This window comes from Scyliorhinus canicula, chromosome 14 (genome assembly GCF_902713615.1).
Source record: "Scyliorhinus canicula chromosome 14, sScyCan1.1, whole genome shotgun sequence".
Taxonomy (NCBI): Eukaryota; Metazoa; Chordata; class Chondrichthyes; order Carcharhiniformes; family Scyliorhinidae; genus Scyliorhinus; species Scyliorhinus canicula.
The window spans coordinates 54,726,431-54,750,851 of NC_052159.1; the positions used below are offsets into that span (position 1 = coordinate 54,726,431).

The 24,421-nt window shown below is 42.0% G+C and overlaps 1 protein-coding gene across 1 annotated transcript in view; it reads left to right on the forward strand.

The window, feature by feature from the left end:
* Positions 1-24,421, forward strand: part of micu2 (mitochondrial calcium uptake 2) — a 599,136-nt gene that overhangs the window by 265,380 nt on the left and 309,335 nt on the right. Inside the window, 1 exon segment of the mRNA XM_038818942.1 lies at positions 19,698-19,854. Within this exon segment, the coding sequence (XP_038674870.1) occupies positions 19,698-19,854 (157 nt within the window).

Below are 24,421 nucleotides of genomic sequence, written 5' to 3' on the forward strand. Positions count from 1 at the left end.
GTCACATATAACTTTTCTATTATAATATTAACCGTGGACAGTTAAACACTTCAAATGTTTTCATAAAAACTTTCTTCAGTACTTTAACAAACTTATCTTCCCTTCATTTTTCATTCTCTGTTCATCCTCATTCAAATTATTTTATTTTGCTTTAAAGCTAATACAAAATCAATGAAAATACCCAATTAAGGTATATTTAATAGTGTTTCCTTATTTTACAGATGTAGCATAAAATACTTTGCTTACCTGACTTTTTCTCCCTCTGATGCTGTCGGCATCCATTTTGAAGATGAGAGTCATATCAAAATAATTAACATTGGTTGAAAAGCCGAGTCTAAATGCCGTTATCCTGTATGCTAGGTAACCAGGTTGAACTCTGACGTGTTTTCTAAGCACTGAAGAGATAAATATTACTGCTAAACAAGTGATCCTGTCTCATCCAAACAATAATGCACAGTTCCGGCACCTGAATGGTTGTAATGGAATATACAATGGGCAGATTTCTCCACCCCGCCACACCAGATTTCTGGTGCAGGACGCCGTTGGAATTCTCCGTTTTGCCAGCTGGTCAATGGGGGAATTCAGCCCCATGGTGTTTTATATTGCCAGTGGTGCTTCAGTCTACTTCATAAATCTGACATCTTTACCCCGCTCCTCATAAACATACTGTTGACCCCCATCCTTGCAATCTATCACCCCCATCTCCAATCTCCCTTTCCTCTCCAAAGTCCTTGAATGTGTTGTCAACTCCCAAATCAGTGTCCCATTTTTTCCAGAACTCCCATATTTTAATCCCTCCAATCCACATGTGCCACAGTACTGAAGCAGCCCCTATAAAATGCCATTTGTGACCTGGAGGAGGCTACGACCAAGGTAAACCATCTCTTCTTGTCCTTTTTGACATGTGCAGCCTTTGACGTGGTTAACTGCATCATACTCCTCCAAAAGCTGCACTATTTGTCGTCCAGGTGGGTAGGAATGCTCTCATCTGGTTCTGTTCTTACCTGTTATATCTTTGCCTGCTGTGGCTTAGTTGGTAGCATTCTTGTCTCTGAATCAGAAGCTGGCGGTTTCAACTCCCACTCTGGAACTTGAGCAAGTCAAAGCACTTCAGTGTAATACTGAGGCGTGTTTTCAGAGGTGCTGTTTTTCTGATGTGATGTTAAACCAAGGCCCCTTCTGCCCTCTCAGGTGGGCATGAAGATTCCATGGCACTATTTTGACGAAAAGCACAGGAGTTATTTTCGGTGTCCTGGGCAATATTTACCTTCTGTCAACATCACAAAAACAGATTATCAGATCAATAGTGTGTGGGAGCTTACTGTACACAAATTGGCTGCTACTTTTCCTACACTATAGCATGGACTACAAAAGAACTTCATTGACTTTAAAGACTTTTGTAATCATGAAAGACATAAGTCCGAGTATCAGTTGCAGTGGCTTCTCTTCCTGCTGCTGCACCATTACCTCTGATGTCCCCCAAGGATCTATCCTTGAATGCCCTTCTATTTCTCATTTACATGCTATCTGTCAGCGATTACATCCAAGAGCACAGCATTAGTTTTCACATGAATGCTGACAACACCAACTTTCCCACAGCTACCTCTCTTGACCCCTCCTTTTAGAATGCCTACCTGACATCCAATACTGGATGAGCAGAAATCTTCTCCAATTAAATATTGGGAAGACTGAAGCCATTATCTTTGAACCCAAAACTTAATTCCCTAGCTATAATAATAAAAATCTTTATTGTCACAAGTAGGATTACACACTGCAATGAGGTTACTGTGAAAAGCTCCTAATCTCCGCATTCTGGCACCTCTTCGGGTACACGGGAGGAGAATTCAGGACGTCCAAATTGCCTAACAGCACGTCTTTCGGGACTTGTGGGAGGAAACCAGAGCACCCGGAGGAAACCCACGCAGACACAGGGAGAACGTGCAGGCTCCGCACAGACAGTGACCTTAGCTGGGAATCGAACCTGGGAACCTGGCACTGTGGTCCAACTCCTAATGTTTTTATTGCTTGAAGAGGGACATCACTGAGTTCGCTTTGAAATCAGCTTTAAAAAAAAATCAATTGATCACTGTGCAATTGAATGCGAAGTGACACATGCTTGATTTGATAATTCACTCAAGTTTTAATTAGAAGCAGAGAGCAATAAGAGTTATCCTTGTCAAAGTCAGAGGATTGATATGCAGCAGATTCCAGATAAAGGTTCACCAATTGGATGGCCTAAAAATTATTAATTTACCGAGCTTCAGAAGTGATTGTTTAATTTTTCTCGGAAAGGTAAAGTTTGGAAATAACCAAATACGGAACCAATTTTTTTTTTTTTTTTAGGTATTTGAACAAAGCTGCCAATGTCAACCAACATTTATGCTTGCACATAGTTATGCTGAGAAGGTGGTGGCAAGCCTTGTTTTGAATGGCTGTGTGAGTTGTAGGGATGGTGCTCTCTATTTGGAGGAAATTCAGGAGATTGATCCAGTGACATTGAATAACTTAAAGTCAGTTTGGTATGTAACCTGAAGATGTTTGTTCCCCCATTATACTGTTCCCTTTGTCCTCGGTGATATGGAGCGCAGAGAGGAATTGTGGAATAGCTTTTCGTCAGTGCAAATAACTTTGTAAATTCACTTATGTGACACGTTTGTTGCTGGCAAGGTCAGCATTTATTATCCTTGGGAAAAAGTAGGGATGAGCAATCTTCTTGAACCACTGCAGTCCATGAGGTGAAATTATTCCCATTGTTCTGTTCAGGGGTCCCAGATTTTAAGCAAGTGGTGTGGAAAGAACAGTGACACATGTCCAAGTCAGGATTGTGTACGACTTGTGGGAAAATGTGTGGATATTGATGTTCACTTTCATCCGCTATCTTTGTCCGTCTAAACGATAGAAATCCCGAATTTGGAAGCTGTATCTTGTGGGTGAGGCACTGCAGAAACTGTGTGCCATTAGTGCAGAATGGAAATTGTTAAGGTGATGAATGGGGTGGCAATTGAAAAAAGATGAAAATCGCTTATTGTCACAAGTAGACTTCAAATGAAATTACTGTGAAAAGCCCTTAGCCGCCACATTCCGGCAGCTGCTCGGGGAGGCTGGTACGGGAATTGAACCATGCTGCTGGCCTGCCTTGGTCTGCTTTCAAAGCCAGCAATTTAGCCCTGTGCTAAACCAGCCCCTTGTAGACTCTTTGTCCTGGACTGGGTTGAGCTTTTTGAGTATTGTTGGAGCTGCACTCATCCAGGAAAATGAAGAATATTCTATCACACGCCAGACATTTTATAGATGATGGACAGACTTTGGGGAAATCACGAGTTGTTGAGGGTCAGGCATGATAGCTGGTGTTTTCCTGGGCCAAGATGGCTATTACCTCGCACTTGTGTGATGTGCATATAATTATAGAAAAGTTACAGTACGGAAGTGTGCCATTTGTCCCACCTTGTCTATGCTGGCTCTCCAAGTGGTTTGAATAAGAGGCATGGAATAATACTTCTCAAAATGGCTTCTTGGAACATCAAACCATATAATGTCAATTATCGCCACTATTTGGTTTCTTTATTTTATGAACCATAGCAACTGGAAAATGTTGCTTGGAGCTTCAACAATTTGCTACTGTGGGACCCAAGTCTAGCCTACTAGCAATGTCGAATGCAGCTTTTAAGTTAGATCATCCAACAATAATTTTTTATGAGTGTTCCAGATGGAGAGAAATTGGTTCCAGAAAAGCATACTAGAACCTTTACTTTCATATGTCAATATATATGTATAAACATTTCTGTATGTCATATATGTATATATAATCATACATGTAGCTGTTTGCCACATGCTGCAGGATGGTGCTTCTTATGATCTTACATTGCTCTTCAGATTATTAATGATTGCCACACCACACCTTTACCTTCTTGGGAGTTTCTACATGTATCCCTACCAGACCACCTGCCAAGTCTATGCTTCTAGGGAGGCTATTCAAAATAGCCCTCATTATAAAGCTGTGAGGGCTTCTAGTAGATATGGAAAATTACCAGATAAAATCATCTTAGGACATGAACTTCATGAGAGTCGATTACGAGACTGTCCAAAAGCCCAGACTCCGTGCCAGGAAAGAAGATTTTTGGAATATCAGGACACAGCTGGGAGCTTTCTTTACTAGAATCAGGAACACGGCAAAAACTTGCTGTTGGTCCCATGCATCAGATTCTATATGAAGCTGAATTTCAGCCTAATTACAAATAGTTGGTGATTGCACCTCCTGCATTGGAGTGGCAGATTTACTGTCAGAGAGGGGTTTGTTATATTACTGGGGTAAATAGTTTGTTTGGAAGTTCACTTCAGTATTGGTAATAAAAAATAAACAATCCCGTATCTCAGAAGTCAGATATGAAAGCAAAAAATTCAACCAAGGTGTCGCAAATTCATCAGCCACTGAAGAATTAGGTTATTTGGCATTGGCTCTTTGAGAGTTGGGAGATGTTCTAAATGGTCAGTGTTTTACCCATGTGCACCGGTTGCTCCAAGTGGCAGCTTTCTAAGTCAACAAACAAAACATTGATACTTTAGTATATAGTTTCATGGCAAAGTTAAAGATTATTTCAGAATGTTTAAGAATATAAAGAATAGAAATAAGAGACTGATGGAGTGATATAATGCTTCTAGATGAAGCAGGCATATTGAAAGTATTCCATATATAGTCACTGGTGTGCTTTTATCCAGTGGTCATGTGGAGGACGATTATTATGCTTATGGTGAATAAACTATTAGGGCTGAACATTTTTTTTCTGAAAAAATTGGCAGTGGTAATTAAATATTACAACCACCATTGTATATGCAGGAGATTCAATTTTGTTGCCACTGAAGACCAATTTTCTTCATAAATGTAAATCAACTGAAATACTTTTTAAGTGCCAGGAATTTGTCCTTTTGCAATAACTCAATTTTTGTGTGTAATTAATGAAGGGTGGAGAGACATCTACAAGCTATAATGTACAAATAACAAAACCATCCATTTATATTCTACCTTCAGCTCCCGTAGACTAGGTTAAAATTGTTGGACTCCCACAAAAGACTTTTTTACCGTTACACGGTAACGGATTGAGAATGCTGGGAAATGACATAAATAAAAAGTATATTATGATCCCAGACCAGACCCCAATAGTGGCTAGGATACTGGACAGAAACCCCAATATTTTATTTGTAAGACTGTGAGAAAAGGATACTTCGCTCCAGAAGTGACTCCACGCACAAATAGGGATATTGTATACTAAAACAAATGTCATTATTAACACAGTATTAAACTAACTTTAACATCATACAAAGATAGCTTACAATTACCAGTTAAACAATACTTAACAATATAATGAAACACTTGAACTCATAACTGCAATGTTTTATCTCCAATCACGCAAAACCCATCTCAGGTAAAAATCCACTTTTAACTACAGTTAGCAAACACAGGAATGCTTGCTGTACAGAGATGCCCTGGATACATTGCTTTGAGAGAGCGAGAGATCCTTCAGGAAATGGCCTGCAGATTCTTGCCTGTGTCAAACTACTGTTTAACTTCCCAGTATTTGGCAAAAAGCTTCTCTTCTGTTCATAGCAAAATATAAACTGAAACCTATAACCTGACTGCTTCAGCCCCTGGCTCCTCTCATTAATTTTATCATCTCTATCCCACTAACTGTGTTATGACTATCTTACTGAGGCTAATTCCAACCCCTCAATTATTTAAACCCCAGGGAACCTTCTTTCTATAAACAAAATGCCATTAGCCCTCTTTAGGTAAACAATATACATGGTTGGAATGAATTATGACCTTACTTTTACAATGTTTTAATTATCCCTTCTGTAGCCCAATGTATGCCTGCCTTTTAAACCAGGATTTTTAAAACCTTTACTGCAGACAAGACATACACACACTAACCCAGGCGATAACCAATACTGCACCAGATACATCTAATACAATACATATAGCTGAAATTCCTACATTGATCACAAGTAGTTTTTGCACACAATATTTAACTGGCCAGTGCATCAGTGACTTGGTACTATATAATTCCTTTATTGTCACTGGGCCAAAATCCTTGAACTCCCTCTCAAATAGCATTGTGGGTGTACCTGGACCACAGGGATTGCAATGGTTCAAGAAAGCAGCTCATCACCACCTTCTCAAGGGCAGTTAGGCATGGGCAATAAAATTGCTGGCCGAACCAGTAACACCCACGTCAAATGAATTAATTTAAAAATAAATATGTTTGTGTACATTTTGGAATGCTTTATTTAGCTGCAAAATAAATCAACTTTTACTCGCCAAATATCTTTGTTGATGACATGTCCAAAAAACATTTTGTATTGCTGATGACATGGTATTAGGTCAGAGGAGGAAGACTTTTTATTTCAAAAAGTACAATTATTTTGAATTAGAATGTTGAACTGTTCCTCTGTATTCATTTGCATATGTACATATTGGGTATTTACTATCCCCAATGTACAAGAGGAGGATGTAATCTAACTTTCTGCACTGATTTCACGAAAATAATGTTGTTTTCGTGAAATTCTTCAAACATTCCCAAATACTTCTTGTAGCCAAAGAAAATAAAAAAATTTCTGTCAGATCTGTGAACATCTGTTGCTTAGTTTCATTGGAAGTTTTCAGAGGTGAGTTAAATATAGGCTTCTCCCTGTCCGTCTTACTTTTAACATTGTCCAAAACTTTGAATTATTATTGCATTTACCATTGGTACTTGTGCTTGACTTGCAAGAGAGCATCACTCTGTAATATTTCAGTTACTGCAATTTGGTTTCCATGGAACTTAATTGGATTGTAGTTTCTCAATATTGTAAACAATTTGCATATTTATTAAAAATGAAGTGAACAAACTTTCAGGAAGCCATCTTGACCCTTTGGTCCTCAAGAATACCAGCATTGCTCCTTCATTCCAGGTGGGAGAGTGACCTGATTGGCCCCTTGTTAACAAGTGCTAATCCCACGCTGGCTTTGTTAATAAGCCCTGTATATATCTCCTTAATGAGGTGAAGGAAGATCCAGTGAGGTTCCTGCCAGTTTTACAGTGAAGGATACCATAACCATTCTGCAGGCCATGGCTGCTTCTATTTATCAGGGGGTGTACTGCAGTATAATACTGTCGGAGCACATTCCTCAAAACTGAACAAAAACAGGAAATATTGGGAACTTTCATCAGGTGAGGCAACAACTGTGGAAAGAACAGAGAGGACGTGACATTTCTGCCCTCATTTCAGGATGTGCCTTCTGTGATACTTCCATTCCCCACCATCACAATCCACTGTGTCTCTCTGGAGGGTCGGCACAGTGGTTAACACTGCTACCTCACAGCGCCAGGGACCCAGGTTCAACTCCAGCCTTGGGTCACTGTCTGTTGGAGTTTGCGCATTCTCTCAGTGTCTGCATGGATTTCCTCCGGGTGCTCTGGTTTCCTCCCACAGTCAAAAGATGTGCAGGTTAGGTGTATTAGTCATGATAAATTATCCCTTAGTGTCCAAAAGGTTAGGTTGAGTTACAGGGATAGAGTGGGGGTGTGGGCCTAAGTAGGGTGCTCTTTTGGCCTCCTTCTGCACTGTAGTGATTCTATGATTCTAAAACCCCATGATTTTTGATTACCCATTTATGGCAACAACTGGGTCCCCCTGAAGGCATTCTGTGGACTGGTGAATGAGAGAAAGTGAGAAAGTGTGAATAACAAGGAAGTTGTCAGGTGGAACAACACTGCCCACTTCCAATTTCTTTCTCCTCCTTCACTCCATCTGCTCCCAACTCCACCTCCCGTGGGGAGGGGGTCCAGCGTCTGCGAGGTGAAAGGTTCCTGGGGGAACCCAGGTGATAAAGCCGCAATGGAGCCAGCGGGCAGCACACTGCTTTTCCTGCAGGAGTTGACACTTGGTCCAAAATAGTAAAATTCCACCTTCAGAGAACCATCTCAGGGAAAAGAGTTCAATCGAGATGTGTTGGCAATTGTGGGATCTGGAGCCCCGGAGGAAACCGACAGAGGCACGGGGAGAAAGTGCAAATTCCACACAGACAGTCACCAAAGAGTGGAATTGAACACAGGTCCCTGTCGCTATGAGGCAGCAATGCTAACCACCATGCTGCCTCATAATAAGGATGTTCTTGCTCTGGAGGGAGTGCAGTAAAGGTTTACCAGACAGATTCCTGAGATGGCTGGGTGGACGTATGAGGAGGGATTGAGTCGGTTAGGAATGTATTCGCTGGAGTTCCGAAGAATATGGAGGGGATCTCTTAGAAACCTATAAAATTCTAATAGGACCAGACAGGGTCGATGCAGGAAGGATGGTCCCGATGGTGGGGGTGTCCAGAACCAGGGATCAAGTCTGGGGATACGGGTAGACACCATTTACGACAGAGATGAGGAGGCATTTCTTCACCCAGAGAACCTGTGGAGTTCTTCACCACGGAAATTAGTTGAGGCCAAAACATTGTATGTGTTCAAGAAGCAGTTAGATGTAACACTTGGGGCAAAGGGGTTCAAAGGATAATGGGGGAAGGCAGGATTAGGCTATTGAGTTGAATGTTTAGTTATGATTATAATGAATGGTGGAGCAGGGCCGAATGGCCTCCTCCTGCTCTTATTTTCTATGTATGGAAATAAATAAACGAAAAGCTAATTTTGTGATACCAAATTGAGGTAAAATGTTTGCTAGATCTCCACTTTGGGGGCATCACGGTAGCACAAGTGGATAGCACTACGGCTTCACAGCGCCAGGGTCCCAGGTTCGATTCCCTGCTGGGTCACTGCCTGTGTGGAGTTTGCACGTTCTTCCCATGTCTGCGTGGGTTTCCTCCGGGTGCTCCGGTTTCCTCCCACAGTCCAAAGACGTGCAGGTTAGGTGGGTTGGCCATGTTAAATTGCCCTAAGTTTCCAAAAAGTTTAGGAGGGGTTATTGGGTTATGGGGATAGGGTGGAAATGAGGGCTTAAGTGGATCGGTGCAGACTCGATGGGCCAAATGGCCTCCTTCTGCACTGTATGTTCTATGTTCTATGTATTATGCAACCCTTTTTTAAAAATGACTATTTATTGGGATTTTCAGTTTTTTACACCACAATTCGCATCAGACGAACAAAAGCAGAAAGATAGCTGTGGGCATCAATGTACAACAATACAACACAAAACTATAATCATTACATAATTGGGAATGAATAAGACCGGATGAATCAAAATCCCCAACAAGTTCCTTCTGTGGATAAATCACCTATCTGCACCCAAACAGGATACAGGCAACATTCTAGATCTACTTCAGCCTGCACATCTTTGGGTTGTGGGGGCGAAACCCACGCAAACACGGGGAGAATGTCCAAACTCCACGCGGACAGTGACCCAGAGCCGGGATCGAACCTGGGACCTCGGCACCGTGAGGCAGCAGGGCTAACCCACTGCGCCACCGTGCTTCTCCTAACCGTTTTTTTCAATGAGGAAAGAAGTCCTTAGAATTATGTAATTTTTGATAACAGTGAACTGTACATTTGCATCTAATTGTACATATATTTCACGTTCCAAGATTACACAATTTTGGATTAAACTGATAATTGATGTGGCTCAAGTTTTAGTTGAAATAGTTGATCCTTGCATTGATGTATCACAAGAAAGCCAACTTTGCCCAAGTGTTTGTGTGCTGAAGGATTATTGTTAAACACACAAAAACATTCCTGGCTTCAATCAGTTGTTATCATGTACCTGTCAGGAGCTCATTATTTTAATGAGTCCTGTGGGACATAAACAGTTGTGAAATCCCACAGCTCTGACTTTGTTGCTTTCATTTGAGATTGTCTGTTTTGTAATGTTGAATATTATGTGAAATGATCAACAAATGTTCCTATACATCTGATTTTAGTTTCATTTGTTTTATGCCAACATTAGTAAAGATGCAAGGCAGCTATATCGGATTATTTTACAAGTCCCAGTAGTATGAGACAAAAGCATTGCAGCCGAGTTTCGTGGTTGAAAATTGAACCAAAACAGGAGACGTATGGTAAGATATTGATGGTGAGGAACACTAACTTATGATACAAATTTACAGAAAGTAGAAGAAAAAGGAAGAGATGTTGGGAAGGTTTGATAACCTTTAAACAGGTGAATTGGGTGTAAATGTAACATGCTGAATATGAGGCTCTTGTTAATGGACAGCCAAATACACTGAAATCACACTTTTATTATCTGATTTGATATCTTCAGCATTTTGGATGCGTTTTTACTTAACCACACGACAAGATCTTGACTTTGTCTTTGTAACTGAAGATGCCCGGTACCTCTTTCCCAGGAATGATGGATAGAAACGTCAGAGAGTCAGTAACCCCAGCTGCCTCTTGCATAAATTCCAATGGTGATACCCTGGCAATGTGTTAGTGTCCAATTACCTATTTTGACCAGCGAAGTGATCAAAATAAAGTTACGAAAATAAAAAGTAAATAATAATCTTTATTATTGTCACAAGTTGGCTTACATTAACACTGCAATGAAGTTACTGTGAAAAGCCCCTAGTCGCCACACTCTGGCGCCTGTTCCGGTACACTGAGGGAGAATTCAGAATGTCCAATTCACCTAACAGCACATTATCCAGTTGTTACTAGCTGAACATGAAGTAACCTGGGAAGCTCTCTAGATATAATCTGGCACTAACATTAAAAAAGTGCAGTCATGAAACTTTAGTTATTGGAGCCAAGAATTCCTAGGTAAAATTCATCTTGAGGCAGTAGGAATGTAAAATTTGCAAAAGCCTAAAACCTATGGATCACAATTTTATTTATTTTTAAAATTTAGAGTGTACCCAATTCTTTTTTTCTCTCCAATTAAGGGACAATTTAGTGTGGCCAATCCACCTATCTGCACATCTTTAGGTTGTGGGGTTGAGGCGTGGGGAGAATATGTAAACTTCACATGGACTGTGACCCGGGGCTGAGATCGAACCCGGGTCCTTGGCACTGTGAGACAGCAGTGCTAACCACTAGGCCACCGTACCGCCCTCTCACAATTTTAAAAATGCACTAATTAATTGGTCTGCAAACTACGTTTTTTAAAATTTCTGACCACTTATCAGAATTATAATTTTAATTAGCATATGTTTTGCAAAGTCACCCTGCCAGCGTTACTTTCTAATCCTGTCAAATCATCTATTGGCAAAAAATTCACACAAGTTTCCAAATGGCTTTAGTTTGATTATTTCCAATATTATTCCTCCCTTTCATCGCAGCTTTCAAAATTAGTTCAAAATTCCGATTGTGAATACTACACCTTTCCTGTTCTCACTTGTGGATGCTCCTCAGAACACCCCTTTACAGGCCTTGGTTCCAAGCCTGAGCCGTGGCTGCTCAAAGGGTCAACAATAATAGCTCTACCTCACAGCACTGCACCACAAGGACAGCAGTGATTCAAGAAGGCAGCTCACCATCGCCTTTTCAAAGGCAGTTAGGGATGAGGAATAGATGATGGCATTCACAGCGAAGATTATAATCCTGTAAATTAATCAAGAGAAGAACTTTGTGAGTACAAACCCACATTCCACTTCGCCATGACACAGCACTGTTGCCATGGATGATGATGAACAATACGCACCAACTCAGAAACTATATACATGAACACAGTAAAATTTTTACAATCTTCAGAATGTCTTGCCTTGACTTGTGTCCAAGAACAAACAAAGAAGGTGATACATTCAAACATAATGGCAACAGATGACACTTTCTCTTATGGAGGAGAAACACTCAATTTGATCTTTTACATTAAATTTGTATTTTCCTAAGTTAAAACTGTTGTTAGTCGTAGAAGGATGAACTGGCTGTCGGTCAGATTTGCCATGTTCAAAAAATAAATGGGTAATGGCTTGCAGGGGTCAGGTATTGCTGTAGCAAGCACTTTTTTTTTCTTTTTCTTTTAAATTTAGAGTACCCAATTAATTATTTCCAATTAAGGGGCAATTTAGCATGGCCAATCCACCTACCCTGCACATCTTTGGGTTGTGGGGGTGAAACCCACGCAAACACGGGGAGAATGTGCAAACTCCACACGGACAGTGACCCACAGCCGAGATCGAACCTGGGACCTCAGCTCCGTGAGGCAGCAGCGCTAACCCACTGCGCCACCGTGCTGCCCTCGTAACAAGCACTTATTGCCATCTAAATTTAACTCAAGAGACCTACAATAATCTATCCTTGACCTCCCCCCTCTTATTTTGCGTTATAATGAACATAAGAAATATAAGCACGAGTAGGCTATAGAACATAGAACGATACAGCGCAGTACAGGCCCTTCGGCCCTCGATGTTGCACCGACATGGAAAAAATCTAAAGGCCATCTAACCTACACTATGCCCTTATCATCCATATGCTTATCCAATAAATTTTTAAATGCCCTCAATGTTGGCATGTTCACTACTGTTGCAGGTAGGGCATTCCACGGCCTCACCACTCTTTGCGTAAAAAACCCACCTCTGACCTCTGTCCTATATCTATTACCCCTCAATTTAAGGCTATGTCCCCTCGTGCTAGCCACCTCCATCCGCGGGAGAAGGCTCTCGCTGTCCACCCTATCTAACCCTCTGATCATTTTGTATGCCTCTATTAAGTCACCTCTTAACCTTCTTCTCTCTAACGAAAACAACCTCAAGTCCATCAGCCTTTCCTCATAAGATTTTCCCTCCATACCAGGCAACATCCTGGTAAATCTCCTCTGCACCCGTTCCAAAGCTTCCACGTCCTTCCTATAATGAGGCGACCAGAACTGTACGCCAAAACTGTGCACAATACTCCAGATGTGGGGCTAGATACTATATGGCCCCTCAATCAGGCTTGCTCCACCATTCAATACAATCATGGTCGATCTTCTGCCTGAACTTTACCTTGCGGCCTGCTCTGCATATCCCTTAATTCTGTGACCAAACAAAAAACAATCAGCCTTGAATATGCTCAAAAATGGAACATTCACAATGCTCAAAGGTAGAGAATTCTGAAGATTCACAGCCCACTGATTGAAATAATTGCTCTTTATCTCAGTCCTAAATGATTGATCCTGTATCCTGAGACTGTTTTACAGATTCCCGGGCCTGGAAAAACAACCTCAGTGGCTATACCTTATCAAGCTCGTTCAGTCTGAATCAGTGAGGCCATCTCTCATTCTTCTAAACTCCAGAAAATAGAGACCCAATTTACTCAGCCTTTAACCATCGGATAATACTCTCACCCCTATACTGCCTCCAATACAGGTCTATTCGTCCTTAGATATGGAGGCCAAAACTGTGCACAATACTCCAGATGTGGGGCTAGATATTTTACATTCTCCTCCTGGGCATGTTTGACACATAAAATAGACAGTTCTCTACCCCACCATCTTCCCGCTTAACCCCATAACATGCTGGATGAGCCGGTGCCAAAATTTGCAGCAGGCCAATAGTCAATAATAGTAAATAAATAGTCACGGGTCAGTTGAGCTTGTCGACAAGCCAATTGACCCACATAATATACTGCCCATGCCAAAATATGGTTGGAGTGGGCAGTCGGGCGGAAATGATCGGGCCATTTTCTTTAAACCTTTTTGAAGGAACAGCAAGGAAATGGGTTACTATCTTCAGAAGATGCCCTTCGCACATGAGAGGACTGCCCCTCTAATATAGTATCGCTATTTTTCCTCCTGCTCTGTAAAACTTATTCCCCCCCCCCCCCTCCCCAAGTGGCCCAAATTCTCCCTGCCCATTAGCCAGGACTTCCCTTACTCTGAGATTCATTGGGCTGCCTACATAGGACTGATTACAGTGCCCTCTAATATGATCTTGGCATTGCCGGGACTGCTGGAACTGGTTGCGAATCCAATTGACCAGCAGCTCCCGGAGGTGGGATTTTATCCCCAGTCGCCACCCCCACCCCACCCGCCCGCCCCACCCATTATTTGAAGCCCATGATTCAACACCCAACACAATTGTAGAAAGATTTCTTTATTCATATACTCCAAACCCCTTGCAATAAAGACCAACATTCCATTTGGTTTCCTAATTGCTGCTGTACCTGCATGTTAACTTTGTGTTCCTTGAGCAAGTTCACCCAAATCTCTGATTTTAAAAAAATATCCTGCTATTTTATTCGGTCAAGGTGAATAACATCACGCTTCACCACATTACATGCTATTTGCCACCTTGTTTGTTTACTTAAACTGTCTGTTTCTTGGCAGCCTCTTGGCATCCTCCTCACTGCTTACAATTCAACCTAGCTTTGCATCGTCAGCAAACTTGGAACTATTAATCTTGGTCTCTTCATGTAAGTCAGTGATATAGATTGTAAATAGCTGAGGCCCCATCACTGATTATTGTGACACTCCACTAGTCACAGCCAGTCAACTTGAAAATGCCCTGTTTAGCCCTACTTTCTGCTTCCTGTGCATTAACTCATCCTCCACCCATGCTAATACATTGCCCCCAATTCCATGATCTTGTGCAAAATAATACCTTATCACCTTTTGTATATCCATGTATACTATATCTCTGGTTCCCCTTATCTACCCTACTAGTTAACTCCTCAAAAAATTCTAATTAAATTTGTCAAACACAATTTCCATTTCATAAAACTATGCTGACTCTGTCGAGCCATGCGACAGGGTGTGATGTTTTAAGTGCATTGTTAAAATTCATTAATAATAAATTCCAGTATTTTCCCAGCAACTGATATCTGGCTAACTGGCCCAGAGTTCCCTGTTTTCCCTCTCCTTCTTTTCTTGAATAGTGGTGTTACATTTATTAACTTCCAATCTGCTGGAACTATTCTAGAATCTGAGGAATGTAGGAAAATCATAATCAATGCTACCATCATTTCCACAGATAACTAGGACTTGGTAGTAGGCAATTCAGCCCTTCAAGCCTGAACCATTCAATAAGATCATGGCTGATCTGGCTGTAGTCTCAACTCCACTTTCCAGTCTGTGCCCCGCACACCCCCCGCCATGACAATCTTTGACTCCATTGTGTATCGAAAACCTGTCCAACCCAGCCTTAAATAAATTCAGTGACCCAGCCTAAGATATGGACCCACAGGCGAGCAGTTCATTGTCTTTTAGTCTCTCAAGTTTGTACAATATATTTTATCTGCTCATATGAATTAACTTAATTCCTCAGTCTTATTAGCCCCTTCATTATCTTCTATTTCTGTTATGCAATTTGTCTCTTCTATTATGAAGACAGACATAAAATATTTGTTCAACATCTCTGCCATTTCCTCATGATAATTTTGTCTATATGCCTCTAAGGACCAGTTTTTGCTTTAGCTAGCCTCCTCCTGAATCCCCCTTGACAAAATCATCTATGTACATTGATGACACCCAACTCTATTTCACCATGACATATCTCGGCCCCCTCATAGCCTTGCTTTAGTCAAACTACTTGTCCAACATAAAGCTCTATATGAATCACAATTTTCTACAATTCCAGCATTGGGAAGGTAAATGCCATCGTCTTCAGTCCCTGCCACAGCCTCTATTCCTTCAACACAAATTCCATCCACCTCACAGGCCACTGTGTTCGGATCAGCCAGACTGTTTGAAGCCTCAGCATCCTTAACCGAGCCTCCACTCCCTTAATCTCTCCATCACATGGTCTGCTTCTAGCTAAACTTCATCTCTGGTTGTTATATTTATTTGTTGCCACAAAGAGACACGGTTTGGGGGTGCCCACACTCTGGATTCTTGCAAAACACGATGAAAGGTTTGTTCAGGGTTTTGCCCATACAATCAGGATGGTGATCTTCCCAAAGCCCATGCAAACACTCTACTGACGTCACTGCGCATCGTGACGCAGAACCAGCAAGAATGTATTCCCAGATACATAACATTTTTACTTCATTAGTGTAGCAAAAATAATTAACATTTTTACAACAGATTCCCTTTTGTGTTATTTCTATACTAATATACAATCTAATAATACAGTCTCTGTGGTGAACGTCTCTATTCCTTTACGGTATAATTTGGCATTCCTGAGTTTAGCTGCTGTAGACAGTTCTTCTTGAGTAGTTATTTCAGTATCTGTCACTACAAGCATTGAAAACTAAACAGAAACAGAATCTGAACTCGCCACTGTCTCTAGTCTCTGTTTTACGGATTGTTCTCTAGACTTTCCAAGGGTAGAACCTCTCGGTACGTTTCTGCAAACTCACTTTGTGGAGCAAGTAACTGATCAGCATGACGTTGTCAAACTCTTTCATCATCCAACTGTACAGTGTATGATATTGGAGTTTGCTAGGATCATAGCTGGTACCCATTTCTCATTGGTGGTGTAACTCCTAGCTAACACTCTCTCTCCCTGGTTGGATACTCACCTGTTGCTAAATGTTGCTAAGTGTGCTTTACACTTAATTGCTGTGTTTTATAACCTTGCTCTAGAGTCGCCAGGTATCTTTATGATACCACCACGAGGTTCAAGTTCAAGTGCTGATCAATAACTCAATACACCAGTTAGTAAGGTTCAAATCAAAACACATTTATTATATACACAGTCAATCGCTACTCATACATAAAATACTATTCACTAGGCTATCACTAACACTAACAGGCCAATACTTAGCTTTGGAAAAGGGACCCACTAGGTCAGGGGAACAATTGGCCTCTCGTTCGATCCTGAGTCTGCAGGCTTCCAGCTAGTATGGACTAATGGTTAGGAGCGCCTACCTCGTAGCGTGCATTGACTGGACACTTACTTGTTGGTGCAGCTGCAAGGCAAGTCTCTCCGAGTTGAGAATCACGGTCAAGAGTTCTTTGAGAGCTGCCAAGAAGAACAAATTGAACTTGGGGACTCTATTTTATAGTCCCCAGGCGTTTTGTGCCCTTGTGGGCGGACCCCGTACCTGCTTCCAATTGATTGGACTAAGTCCCGATCGCTTGGATCGATTTCTCCAATACTGGAGCTGCTCCCTGATCGCTGGGCGGTTCCTAAGTGTCTGTTGATCTTCCTTTGTCTTGGCTCCTGCTGGCGCCGAGGAGTCTGGTTTGGTCTTGATTACTTCAATGCATCTAATTGTTCCTGGGGATTGCTCATTAATATGTAGATGGTTTTTGGTTTTGAGTCTGTCTGGGTTCTTCAAGTCCTTATATACAGGAAACTTTGCACCTGCTTGTTTTTCTGTCCTTGGCTGAATTTCCCTGCATTCTTAGCGAATCTCCATTTTAAAGTCGGGAAGTGGCCAACCCAGGTGGCTACACACCTTTTAGAGTTTTCCTCCCACCTAGTAATTTGTGCTTGTTGAATCGTTTGACAATCTCTAAAGTATCGGGTGGAGTTAAAAAATCCAACTGTGTTTGTAGTTTCCTCTTGAGTAACAGCATTGAATTTTACGTGGTAGCATCTACAGTGCTACGATAAGATATTAGAAATTAGTTTACTCTTCTTGATAATGTCTTCTGGTCTTTCGATGCCTTGATAGAATGTTTTAAAAATTGCACAAAACGTTAACCCAATCCATTCGCTGATGGATGATATGGAGCTGACTTGTTATGGTGTCTGCCATTCCCTTTTAAGTAGCCCTCAAACTCCTTCGAAGTAAACTGCATCCCATTATCACTGACAAACTGCTCCGGTGTTTCAAATCTTACGACTATTTTGTCTAGTTTCTCTATTGTCTGCTCAGTCATCAATAACTTTATGATCACAATTTATGGCTGTTTCTAGTGCATGTCCTCAATTACTAAGAACATGTGTCCCTCCAGTGGACCAGCATAATCGACGTATATTCTCTGCCATGCTGAGTTGGGCATTCCCATGGATATAATGGTGGTGTGTTCCTTAGTTTTGCACAAGATTGACATTCCCCAACATTCTCTTCAATTTGAGCATCTAATCCTGGCCATCAAAAATAACTGTGTCCCAATTCCTTCATCCTTACCACGTCAGGATGTCCCTCATGCAGTTGGTCAAGCACGGAGGAATAAGATGTAGGGCTTGAGGTCTGGATTTTTCCTATTAAGTCTGACAACATTCCTTTTTGGATCAAGTCCATCACATTCCCCCATCACTGGATCAGTTCTTGTATATCTTTGAACGTGAGATGAAGTCAAGGGACACGATCCATGAGTGAGAAATACAAAATGCAAAATATTGACAAAACTTTCTTCAGGTTCTTGCTTGACTTGTAATGGTAATCATACCAAAGCATCAGCATTTGCATGCTGCTCAGACTTGTGATATTGGATATCATAAGTGTGTACAGACAATATCAATATAATTTGAAATCTGCAGCTGTCAAAGAAGGTGTATCTTTATATTGCTCAAAGATTGAAGTCAAGGGTTGATGATCTGTCAGAAGCGCAAAATTACCCATAAAGGTAATGGTGGAACATTTTTACACCAAAAATGATGCTCAAAGCTTTTTCTAGCTGAGCATAATTAATTAATGAGAATGCGCAAAGCTTCACACACGCGTTCCCCTTCTGAAGGCATAATGTGCGAGACGACTGCACCAACCCCATAGGGTGAGGCATCACAAGCTAATTACAACTTCATTTTGGGATTATCCAACAGCACTGACTTCACTAAAGCTTCTTTCACTTCGTTGTATACATTCTCCTGATCAGTTCCATGCCTGTTTGACACATAGCAAAGTGAATAAAAGCTTCAATCGTGTTGCTAACTTCAGCACCAATTTACTAGAATAATCGGTCAATCCTAAAAACAACCTGAATTGTGTCACGTTTTGAGGATGTGGTTCTTCTAAGATTGCTGACATTTTCTTTGGTTCTTTGTGTAAACCATCTTTGTCAATGAAATGACAAAGGTAATTTATGGATGACTTGGAAAACGTTGCACTTTTCCTTTTTAATTCTGAGGTTGCAGCTCTGTAACTGCTTCAGGGTAGTTTCTAAATTCTCCAAGTATTCCTTTCCACTCGAACCGGTGATGAATGTGTCATCTAAATAACATTGCACTCCATTCAACCCACTTCGAATTCGATCCATGAATCTTTGAAAAAGAGCAGACGCAGATGTAATTCCAAAAGAAAGTCTTCTGTAACGGAACAGACCTTTGTGCCTTCCCTATCCCACCCCTTCTTCAAAGGCCTTCCCCATCTCCCATTCCATTTCCCCCTGCCAACCCATCTGCATCCCTGATTCCATGCAATCCGACCCCTATCCACCCCTTACCAATTCTATAAAACCTCCCACTCTGTTCCCAGTCCCTCCAGCGGGTATAGCTTTGATGTTGGGCACCCCTTACCTTTCACTGAGTTTTACTCCAACTCTCTCCCTAACCCCATCGCCATGCTGCAGCCACCGCTAACCCTCCCTCTCATGCCATTAACCCAATCCCCACCTTTCCTTAATCTCTCCAACCAGTGTAACTTTTAGGCTCCCCTTAACTTCCTCTATTCTCTTTCTTGTCAAATCCCTGCACGATCACCTCCACAATTGACTATTAGCAACTGCCATGAATCATGCACTCCATTCTTCCGCATGCCCCACATGACTGCACATGCACCAGACCACACCCACCAAGCCAAGCCGTCAGCCAATCAGAAAAGTGCAGACAGCCAGAAATTGGGCATTGCTATTGTACATTTAATTATGTACGTCCCTTTGATTATAGCAATGGGTAATAAGTATGTAAACAAAGATAAGCGAACTTTGATTCTGAAATGTAATTAATGCAATTAGTTGTAAAACATTTTTTTTTTTTTTAAAAGGTCCAAGACACAGTTAAAGAAGAGGCTAAAGAAGAATATGGGTGTGCCGCAACTTGCAAACAGCGCTTCAAGCAGTTTTCCTCAATTGAGTATGAGGGTGAATTCTACATGACTCCTCGAGATTTCTTGTTCTCAGTAATTCTGGAATGTGCAGAGAGTAAGTTGAATATTTTGTTACAATTACTGGGGCAAGCTGCTGCATATTCCTTTAAAGTACCTGAAGTTTTACATTTTCCACGACAGCATTATTTTCCAAATTAATTAACTGTGCAGACCTCATAAAGTTTATAAATAAAAGTATAAATAATTAAAACTGCATGTGTTCAGAATGTTATGTGCTTTTATTAGACAGCATTCAAAATGTATGAATGAAACCAAAGGTTTAAACTTTTTTTCACAGAAAAAATGTTTCAATGTGTCCGGCATTTGCAGTTCACACTGACAATCAATGAATACATTTACTTATCTGACTGACATTTTGTGAAATCATAGATGGTTGAAAATTTTACTTGTACGCTTGGTCCAATACAGAAACAATATTTTATTAAGAAATCTTTAGACATTGATTACGATGTAATTGACTTTAACAGGCAGCATTTAGAGGTGGCAGTGAATGCATACATTTGCAGGTTTAGGCTTCATCTCCAACAGTAGAAGTCAAAACAGCCTCATGTAAAGTCATGCCATGTAAAGTCGCCATAGCCCCAGATGCCCATAGGCTGCTTTCCCCTTTGAGGGATTGAGCTGACTATCGATGATTTCATCTGAGGATCACCACACCTCAGGCGAGGAGCAAGGTTGAGAAGGTGGGTCCTTCATGAACAACCTCAGCCAATACAGGAATAACCTCATGAAGACTTTATCTGTTTGACAGGCCCAATTGCTCTTTAGAAATAGCTTGCCTTTCAGTTAGAAATAAGAAGTTTATTCTTGCATTTGAATATACAAATATTTTAATTCCTCTTTAACTGAATGTGATGGTGTCATACTGCTTCCATCCCTCGCAAGCTGTTTGTAAAATTGATTATTTCCAGAATATCCAATCTATTCTTTAATTTCATTTTTTTCAGTGTTTCTTTTGAAATATTTTGGCTCTCAGATTGTCCAGATGCAGTTTAACTATGGTATTTCAATGAGAGCCTAGAGTTAACTAGGTTGACAGTCAATCAAAGAGCTGAAGGCTTAGTATTTATTTAAAGGGCCAAGTTACTTGAGCCTTCTGGAGAGTGGGTGGGCAAGTGGAGGGGAACAAACATGTTGGTGTAATGAATTCCACCTGTCCATTCCATTCCCATGTCTGCTGCTGATTGGGTCGAATGAAGGGGAGACAGTGGTATTGTCTGGACTAGTAAACCAGAGACCCAGGTTCGAATCCTGCTACAGCAGATGGTGAAATTTGGATTCAATAAAAATCTGGAATTTAAAGTCTAATGATGACCATGAAAACATTGTCGATTGTCGTAAAAACCCATCTGGTTCACTAATGTGACTAATGAAGGAAATCTGTCGTCCTTTCCTGGTCTGGACCTGTGATAATATGTATAGTGTACAGTAAATGAAGGGTTAATAATTTGATGTGAGTGCTTCCAACCACCAGATGGTGATCAAGAGCACGCACGCGAATCAAATCATACCTTGATTCTGGGAGTAGGTGATTAGGCGGGATATAGAGTAGTTGTGTTTTCATAAAGTCTGTAGATAGAATAATAGTCTCAGTATATTTTGTAATATTTGTTTCTTAGTAAGTAGGTTCGAATCCCGCTTAGTTGTTGTGTCAATAAATCAGCTTTCTTTGAAACATAATTTGATGTTCTGTGCAAGTCACTACACTTCAAAGCCATCATCATCCACAATAAGAAGTCTTACAACAGGTTAAAGTCCAACAGGTTTGTTTCAAACACTAGCTTTCGGAGCACTGCTCCTTCCTTAGGTGAATCTTTTTTTTAATTAAAAAATTTTTTTTTTCAGAGATTGCCATGGTAGGGTTGTGTGGTGTCGTGGTCGCTGTTCTGAAGGCTAGGTAGTTTGCTGCAAACAATAGTTTGTTTGAGGTTGCACGTTTGTTTGAAGGTAAGTAGTGGAGGTGTGGGGATGACCTTGGCAAGATGTTCATCTTCATCAATAACGTGTTGAAGGCTGTGAAGATGTCGTAGTTTCTCCGCTCCTGGAAAGTACTGGACGATGAAGGGTACTCTGTCGGTTGTGTCCCGTGTTTGTCTTCTGAGGAGGTCGGTGTAGTTTTTTGCTGTGGCGCATTGGAACTGTCGATCGATGAGTCGAGAGCCATATCCCGTTCGTACAAGGGCATCTTTCAGCATCTGTAGATGTCTGTTATGCTCCTCCTCGTCTGAGCAGATCCTGTGTATATGGAGGGCTTGTCCATAAGGGATGGATTCTTTAATGTGTTTAGGGTGGAAGCTGGAGAAGTGGAGCATCGTGAGGTTATCCGTGGGCTTGCGGTAAAGCGAAGTGCTGAGGTGACCGTCCTTGATGGAGATGAGTGTGTCCCAAGAATGCAACTGATTTTGGAGAGTAATCCATGGTGAGTCTGATGGTGGGATGGAACTTATTGATATCATCATGTAGTCGTTTCAGTGATTCTTCGCCATGGGTCCAAAGGAAAATAATGTCATCGATGTATCTGGTGTATAACGTCGATAGAAGGTCCTGTGCGGTGAGGAGGTCTTGTTCAAACTTGTGCATGAAGATGTTGGCATATTGAAGTGCGAATTTGGTCCCCATGGCTGTTCCGTGCGTCTGGATGAAGAACTTGTTGTCGAAGGTGAATACGTTGTGATCCAGAATGAAGCGGATCAGTTGCAGAATTGCGTCTGGAGATTGGCAGTTATTGGTGTTGAGTACTGAGGCTGTTGCAGCAATGCGTTGTCATGGGGGATGCTGGTGTAGAGTGCCGAGACATCCATTGTGACGAGGAATGTTCTTGGTTCAACTGGTCCATGGGTGCTGAGTTTCTGTAGGAAGTCCGTCGTGTCGCGGCAAAAGCTGGGCATACCTTGTATGATGGGTTCCAAGATGCCCTCGGTGTAGCCAAAGAGATTCTCACACAGGGTCCCATTGCCTGAAACGATAGGACGGCCTTGTGTATTTTCAGGAGGCAGTAGAGATCTCCAATGCGGGGAGTATGTGGGATGAGAGCACGTAGGGTGCTCTGAAGGTCTGGATCCAAGGTCTTGATCAGTCTGTTGAGTTGGCGGATGTGTTCCTTGGTCGGATCTGTGGGTAACTGTCTATAGTGTTCCTGGTTGTTGAGTTGTCGGTATACTTCTTTGCAGTAGTCCGTTCTGTTCAGTATGACGGTGGCCCCTCCTTTGTTGGTTTGATGACGGTGTTGCGGTTGGTCTTGAGAGCATGGATGGCGTTGCGTTGTGCTTGGGTGACGTTCGGGGCTGTCTTGTGAATGCGACTGATGAATCTGGCATTGACACGACTCCTGACGGCTTGAGCATACATGTCGAGTCTAGGGCAGCGGCCTTCCGGAGGGGTCCAATTCGACTATTTCCTCTTTGGTTACCGCACTGCAGATCTCTCAATCTGCTGTTCTGCTTCATTAGTAGTCTCCTTGGGTTCACTGTCGGCCTCTTGGGGTCTGTGGAAGAATTCCCGGGTCCTCGTTCGCCTGATGAATTCCTCCATGTCTGCCACGAGACTGATGGGGTCCATTTTGGTGGTGGTGCAGAAATTGAGCCCTCTGCTGAGGACTTCAATTTCGTCTGGTTGAAGGGTGTAGTTCGACAAGTTGACAATAGATTTCCCTGTATTGTTTTCTGCTGTGGTGCCGGGGGAGGCTTGGTTGCAGCTGGTGGTGATGCCGAGTTTCTCAAGCTTCCTGTTCTTGGTGTGCATATAGGTGGCATAGTATCATTGTCTCATCTGTTTGGCGGTGTTCCGCAGCTGGTCTGCTGCATCCTGAGCACAAGTTGAGAATATGGCCTCTATCTTGGTTTCCAGGTTGCGTTGTCTGCTGTAGAGCTGGTGTACGAGGTGATTGAGGAGTGTGAGAGAGGTGCGTCGGCAGAGTCTCTCAGCGTAATCTGAGAGAGTCTCCTTCACCTGAGGAAGGATCTGCGCTCCAAAAGCTAGTGTTTGAAACAAACCTGTTGGACTTTAACCTGGTGTTGTAAGACTTCTTACTGTGCTCAAACCAGTCCAACACCGGCATCTCCACATCATGATCATCATCCACAAAGCAAAGAATATCACATGGCCTACATGTGACTCCCAATCCACAGCAATGTGATTGACTCTTAATTGCCCTCTCAAGGGCATTTAGGGATGGGCAATAAATGCTGGCACAGCCTCCGACGACCATGTCCCTTGAATGAATTTTTAAAAATGAGGGGGAGAAAGTCTCTGATTGAAGGAAGAGCGAACACTGGTGGGGGTGAGTGTGCTGAGGGCTGGCGGTCCAAAGGAAGGGAAGGTACAGCGGGTCTGGGAGCACAAGTTACAGCGGGATTGGTGTCGAGCACAAGTTACAACGGGATTGGTGTCTCAGAGCACAAGTTACAGCGGGATTGGTGTCTCAGAGCACAAGTTACAGCGGGATTGGTGTCGAGCACAAGTTACAGCGGGATTGGTGTCTCAGAGCACAAGTTACAGCGGGATTGGTGTCTCAGAGCACAAGTTACAGCGGGATTGGTGTCTCAGAGCACAAGTTACAGCGGGATTGGTGTCTCAGAGCACAAGTTACAGCGGGATTGGTG